The sequence below is a fragment of the Hydractinia symbiolongicarpus genome, chromosome 12 (genome assembly GCF_029227915.1).
Source record: "Hydractinia symbiolongicarpus strain clone_291-10 chromosome 12, HSymV2.1, whole genome shotgun sequence".
NCBI classification, from domain to species: Eukaryota; Metazoa; Cnidaria; class Hydrozoa; order Anthoathecata; family Hydractiniidae; genus Hydractinia; species Hydractinia symbiolongicarpus.
This window is the reverse complement of record NC_079886.1, coordinates 21,598,202-21,605,898: the sequence shown is the minus strand read 5'-3', so window position 1 is coordinate 21,605,898 and position 7,697 is coordinate 21,598,202. Positions and strand designations below refer to the sequence as shown.

Sequence of the window (7,697 nt, the reverse complement as noted above, 5' to 3'; positions counted from 1 at the left end):
CAAACCTCAAGGCTAGTTGATTAGGTTTTTATAATTGCACGGAAGCTAATTTAACAAGCCCTGGAAACGAGTTCGTCAACCAAATTGACAACTTTTGCCAAGGAAAATAAAAAGAATTATGGTATCCATTGTCGACTACAAAAAACGCGATAAAAATTCAAATTTTGAAAGAATAAATGCGGGTCGGCAAACAAGCGAAAAATGATGTTTGATAGACTTCTTTCTATATTGCGGATCGTCTGAAGTAGTACTGAAATAAAGTATTTCAGAGGAAAGTTTAATTTAGATGGGCGTTTATTGTTAGTACTTGGCTCGTGTACGAAAAGACTTCTCCTGGACTTTGCGCTGTAAATAAAACGGGGAAATAGCTTTTGGTTTACAGATAAAATCGGGGAAACCGCACCCGGAAAACAATTTGTAAACATTACATTACAACCTCCAATTTATAAAGTGTTCTATTTAGTGACGTACTGACGATTTCACTATGGGAGTATTAAATGACAAAATAAATATCACGTGGTTAATACGTTTTGACAAAAGTAAAACTAACAGAGCACGTGTCCTATTCTTTCAATTGGCATTCACAAAAATGACACCGTAAATCAAAGATCACTAAACAAGCTTGTAAAATATGTCAATGATGGCTCTAGAGACAACAAATTAAAAGGCGGTTTTAAAGTCATGTCCAGATAGCAATGGAAGCTAGATGAATGGAGGTAATGATACTGGCATTTGTTTTTACGTTTTTTGATTTGGATTTTCCTGACTGTAGCCAGCTAGCTGGCTAACAAGTTTTGTTGATTGGATGGATAGCTAGCTAAGAAACCCACCCTCCCTAATGCAATATTAATTAGCTATATCTATTTGTAATTTTATTTAGCTACCTGCTATAACTAGTCTAGTATAAATAAAGCATGAGTTGTAGTTGGTATCTTATGTACTTAGGAAACAGGGTCTACAGACACCAAATTCTCCAGGAAAGTCACACACGGTTACCAGTCTGTGGGTTCTATTTTTTTTACTGGTTTGCATTTGAAATGTATTAAAACCTTGTTGCTGGGGGGCTGTATCTATTACTAGCTAGGATTTTCATGGAAAATACGATAGATTGTTTTATAGCTACAGATGGAAAAAGTGGATTTATTAGCATGACAATACATAGCACTTGCTGTATACTTTTGTGCATTCACTTGGCAGTAATTTGTCAATTTATAGCTATGTAAAGTGTTAGTAGTTTCACCATAATTCATTGAGCCGTGTGTGATCCCCACTGCCACGCCTAAAATGTAAAATAGAAAAAACATAATATATATATATATTTTCTTTCTGAGATGGTAGTGTACAAAGCATATCATTATTAAAAACCCTCAAGGGAAAATTCAATTGACAAACAATTTCTGCTTCTACTACATTATTAAAAACACTTTATAATCACATGTGGGAAATTAAGTTCTTGTTAAAAATACTAAAGTATATTAATTAATATTAATTTCCCTCTGTATAATTAAAATTATTGTAAATATTATTTTAAGAAACTTTACCATTTTGTCATACTGCAACATAAAAAGTGTAACAAATGGAACATAATTTGACCTTTGTAGATTATAAGTTCTTATGGAATATTTTATCTTTTTTATGATGGACCAACAACAGTGATAACATAAGCTGTAAAATTTAATTTGTATCTTGATCTCTGGTTATCAAAATTTCTAAGCCTTGGAAAAAAAATTACCTGTGATTAATTTTCACAATATTACAATGAAACATTTTTTTGCACACTTCAAATCAAAATTAGCTTTAACTGCTGGAATTTAATTTTCGTTTATAGTTTTTCTACATATAAAAAGGGTTTCAAAAAAATAAAAATTATAACTGCATTTTCTTTGGTTCATAAATAAGGCATCCAAATTCACATTAACTATTAAAAGAGAAAAATACAGAGTCAAAGAGAATACACATTATTTCATTTTCCCTTAACTAGTTTTCCATCATTTTGCCATGCATTAGATGAGTTAGAATTGACAGTTAATTGATAAGGAATTATTATTTTTACTAAGAGAGAAAAACTACAACAAGGTTAATTTTATTCATGTCATAACACCTTGTTTATAGTGCAGTAAAGATTGTTGTAAACCTTGTAATAGCATTGTTTCAAATTCATTTCTCAAAAATTTAATTAGCAAGAAATTGCCAACATGGAATGCCATGTGCTTATCTGCCTTGTTAATGCGCTTATCTGCGTTGTTAATGCGCTGACATCCATGTCAGCAACTGCTGAGTGTTAACATGAATTTAAACACAGTCTTGGAAATTCCAGAAAAATCCTGGAATTTTGATAAAAAGTTAAAGATGTCCTGGAATTGTCCCCTGAAAAGTTAAAATAATTATTTGCGAACTGCGCTAAAGGAATTTTCTCAAAAAGTAGTCGAATCTTTTATGGTAGATGTTTTTTTTTAATTCCTCTTTTTTACTCTACAGGTCATTAAGCATTATTATTAATTTGTCATGGATTGCCCATAAGCAGCAAATGAAACTCCATCGCATTAAGATTTCAAAGGTTGTTATAGACCAGTTTTGTTATCTTTTAAAGAAAGCTTCCAGAGTTTCAGTGTTGTATAGCTTTGCTTATTGAGAATAAAAACAATGGTATTTTTTTTACTTTTAATAGTCAAATTGGAAATGGACTCTGAATTTTTTTTTGTTCTGATTTGTAAAAATGAAATTTCATTTCGAAGTCATTGGTTTTCTGTTGGACCCAAGTGTTGTTTTTAGTTTTAAAAATTATTGAAAATTACGTCTGTTTTATTAAATGTCTCAAAAATTAGTGTAAAGATTTCATGCTTAGAAGAAATTTGCTTACCATATTTTCCATTATATAACCCGCGAGTTATAAGTTAATTTTTACAACTTCCACCGTTGGTGTGGGTTATAATGTGGTGCGGGTTATGTGATAAATTTTATATTTTCTGTCATTTGTTGTGAAATTTAAAGTTTATACATTTAATGAAGAAAATAGTATATACCAACAGGGTAAAATGCGTACATTAATATAAGTGCATGCGCGATCCTATATCTACGTAATCTTACTTCAACTAAGTGATTTAATTTTTTTCACATAGTGAAATTGCTTTAACTTTCTATTGCTTGCCAATGCTAATATTACGAGCTCTCTCTGAAACACAATTCTGGAGATCATTTTTCTGTTGTGTTGAATGTAATTCTAATCCATTATCTTTGCAATCACATTGAGCACATTGAAATGATTTGCTTCTGGTAATAGAGCAATACAGCAGCTTCAAGCAACAGGTGGCCACTAAAATATGAAAAATAAATATAAAATACAATTAATGAGACACACGTAACTATCTCCTCCTCATTGGCCCATTCATTTTATCATCCACACTGTGATTGCTGAGATATAAATCGATAACAAAATTATATAACATTAGAAAAGAACTTTCCACACTGTGATTGCTGAGATATGAATGGATAACAAAATTATATAAACATTAGAAAAGAACGTTGCGTGCATCGCTGTTACAGACAATCTGTGATAATTATTATGTTGTTTATTTTTATGCCAAAAAACTTAAATATATATAAAAAACAGAGATTTTACTTTAGGTTTATAACCTGATGTGTGTTTTGTTTGTTTGTTTGTTTGTTTAATCACAGGAAGCAAGAGTTATTATAGGCTGAAACTAATGTCTACAAATAAAAAGAAAATAGCATTGTCTGATTCAGTACTGTCGGCATAAGCAGAAGATTCATTATTATTTCGGCAATCGGAGGCAAGGAAGTTAAGACTGAGAGAGTCCCTAGTTCAGACACTCGGTTCTTGTCTCTGGGGTTCACGAGTTTAAACGTCCCCCACTTGTCTCCAAGATGAAAAAAAATGACATGGAATACACGGACATGTTTTTAAAATTATTAGGGTAAGTAAAAATACGCTGAATTTTTTTCTTAACACTATCAGGCCATTTCTTGAATAAAACTATGCCAGAGCTACAAAAATCACCCCCTAAAAAAATTATGATTGCTATGGTGTGCGAAAAATCGCACTCGTAAGCAAAATTTACAAGTGCGATCTGAATATTTGCAAGTGTGATTCACACTTAACTATTTTTTGTTTACCGCAACATTATGTTATTTAAGCTGTATAGAGATGAATGTTGATTGTAAAACATATTAACCACAAGTGCAATGGTGTGTTGGCAGATTTGCTATATGTTTTTGGCATTAGATATATTTCTAAACATTTTTGATTTCTCCTTCCCCTTTTAAAAAGATTTTTTAAACTTTATTCAACATGTTTTTTCTTTGGTATTACATCATGAAAACATTCATCTGAAAGCTGTATTAAGGTACAGGACACCTAACCTCTCCCATGTTCTGGTTATATTCAACTTGCATGGGTGCACACTCTTCTCGCAGTATATCCTCTGTGACGATGAAGGTAGGACTGACTTGTGGAATAGTTTCAAATGGTCTTATGTCTTTCGTTCCAGTCCCAGTGTTATGCTGAGCATAAGAGTGTCAGCATGAAGAAAAGGGGCCGACTTTAATGTTCTCTATACTTTTTAAACAAATCAATCAAGAAGAAATGAATGTTATGTAATCAGCGTAATAGCTTTTTTCATCACTCTATAATATTTTAGAAAAAGAAAAAAATCACCAGTGCGAAAAAAAGCACTTGTAAATCTTTTTACGAGTGTGCGGGCGAGTGCGCGTGTCATCGCACTCGTATCAAGGAATGGCCTGCACTATGCAGGTTATGCAAAGGTGTGGGCTATCTGATAGCATCTAGTTTATAACTCCCTAAAAAAAGCTGAACTGAGGGTTATACGATGTGCGGGTTATACAATGTGCGGGTTAATACCGGAAAATACGGTAGATTTAAAACTTCTCGCTATTACCAAATTTCTTGCTATTAACTAGTTCCTCAGTACGGATGTTACAAAGATTTAGACCTAGGGGAAATGGACTTCATGTAGTGTAAATCACCTTCATCGTTTGAAATTATTAAAATTAAATATTATTTTTCTACATGGTTTGTGTAGAAGTTTATTCTCAAGACCAAAATGACATGAAATTTAAGTTGGATATATGGAGGTCTATTTTACTACATAAAAATTTTAAATATAAATCAATTTTTTTTAAAATTTAACTTCAAGCTGCTGATCCACAAAATTTATTCCCTACTAAAAATGAATCCCCTTTAGGCAAAGTCAAATGAGGAAAAAAGATTTTATCGGGTTTTACAGAAAAAGTGCATTATATGAAATTTTGAATGTGAATTAAAGTTTATCGTTTGTTTATAAGGAGTAAAATCATTGGGTGAATTAAGTTCATCTGTATGACACTTAACTTCCATTAACTTTTTCAGTAGTTGCACATAGGACGTAACATCTCAACATGTGTTTTTGGTTCTCCTTTCATAAACTGTCTACTTTTTATTGTTCGCTACAGTTTAATCTGTTGTGATAAGTCATGGTAACCTCTTTTGGACTGAAGGCTCATGTAATAAGTCAAACAAGTCTTTGTATATCTCTATTTCACTGGTAGTTAGTACTGGCAGTACCCAAATTTAATTTTAGCTACAATTAAAAACAGGAAAAATATGAACAGCATGTTAATGCTTAAGAAAAAGAACCTTATGAGATGATTTTTGTTATTTTGGCTTACAACATTTTTGTCTACTACACACTGGATCACCTTTTGCATCGCTGCTTTAGTTAGAATGAGTAACTAATCACTTTATTCCTTATAAGGTTTAAATTGAAGACATTGGGAATTTAATGATGTTCTTTGGGAAATAATAAAAACTGTAAATTGTTCAGATGGTTTTTTGTAATGTTCTTTCTAATTTTTATGACAGGTACTTAAGTTAACAGGCAGTCTCTTCATTTTTATATATTATACCCACATGAACATGACTGTACGTGTAACAGCAGGCCTAAGTGAAAGAAGAGTTACCCGTGGGAGTCAATTACTATTGTTTTTGTTGTTAATATTATTTCTACTGCAGATAATATTTACATTTGTTATTTTTACAAACTGGACATATTTCCGATACCTGAAGAATTAATAGCTTTTAAAAGACTATATGTATAATTTTTTTTATTTCATTTTAAAACTATAGACTGATGTTAACAAAGTCCCACTTTAACAATAAAACAACAACTTACAGTTTTACTTTGTGTTTGAAATTTAACTTTATTAGGACATTTTCTGCAGATTTTTTTTAAGAAATATACGTAACAGATAAAAGGGATAGTGCAATAAAAAGCATCTTACTTGTATTGTTGCAACAGTGGGAAAAGATAAATTAATATGGTTTCTGTGACCCCAAGCATGAGACTTATCAGTATTTATGTTGCAAAATATTGAGGAAAAGTAAAATTATTTTATTATTATAGTAAATATTGTCACTTATACGTGACAAGCTACCTTAAAGTCTTTCGTGCAGGGTTTTAAGTTAGTGAAGACAAATGATTATTTTAACATGTGGTGCAAATCACATGATGTTGATTGCACCCTCTTTTTAAATTTAGGTGTTATATTACATACTTTCTTGTTGTAATCATTTTCCCATTATGTTGATGCCACAATTTGAATTAAAACCCTTCTAAAACAAAACCACAAGCTACTTAATCTAAGTACTTTGCCAATCATTGTTAGAATTTTTAGTAATCAATTCTACTCAATGATGACAGTGTTTTTTCTTGAGTTAAGAAGTTCAATTTTAAAAACAACATTCTTTAAAGTGAATTTAAAAGATAACTCAATTTTTTTGGTGAAATTTTGTTCAATTTAACTGGAAATGTTATTGATGGATTAATTATGTTCCAGATTTTGGGTTTATCTAGAAGGATATTTTGCAAAGTTGAACTTTTTAATCCAGTTGTATCAATGATCTGTAGCACAAGTGCCCCTTTATCTGCTCCTCCTCAGATCAGATAGAACAAAAATGTGTTGATGGGAGTACATGATTATTTGTAGTGTTCTTACATAAACATGAAATATTCACTGGAGGATATGAATGAAAGTACCAGTAAAAATGGTGCACATGTTGCTAAATTAGACTTTGATTTAAAAAGTTCCCTTCATGATATTGAACATACTTGTAATCCAATATTTTCTGATTTTCTTCCTAATCCGAAAGTGGTAAGTATTATTTTTAGATCACGGTTTCGATTGTATTGCAATAATAAAGAAGTCATGTTTTGAATTTGACAGGGTGTACAACCTCCTTGTAACTTCTTCAATTTTACTAGATCTATGCGACTTGTCTTTATTTTACTCTGGTAGAGTAAATAATGGGAGCCTAATAGCCATATTCTTTAAATTTCCTTGAAATACCTGGAATTGAGTTGATATCTTGCAGGTTGAAAATTTTGGAATGTTCAAAAACTTACTTAAAGATGAAGAAATTGCTTTTAACTTTTAGTTTGATTTACTGAAGGGAGTGATGAAATAGAGTTCTCTGCATAATATTAAAAAAACTCCTACGATATTGTGTCTTACTTTCTCCTAAATTTTTAAATTTTAGGAAGTGTGTAAGCATGATTTACATTTAAAAGGTTAACCAAACTCTCCTGGAGGAAGTCTTAAACATTTCAAACTTGCAAATTTGTACCTTTAAATGATTCATTAAAATAAGTTTAATATCCGTTTTAGCAAGAGCAGGATATATT

General features: G+C 31.2%; 1 protein-coding gene across 1 annotated transcript in view; it reads left to right on the top strand.

Annotated features, from left to right (window-relative positions):
- The first annotated feature begins 395 nt into the window (after positions 1-395).
- LOC130622317 (rho GTPase-activating protein 21-like) overlaps positions 396-7,697 on the top strand; it is a 33,584-nt gene continuing 26,282 nt past the window's right edge. Inside the window, exon 1 of the mRNA XM_057437770.1 lies at positions 396-716. Within this exon, the coding sequence (XP_057293753.1) occupies positions 711-716 (6 nt within the window). The 5' untranslated portion in view covers positions 396-710. The remainder of the gene's footprint in view (positions 717-7,697) is intronic.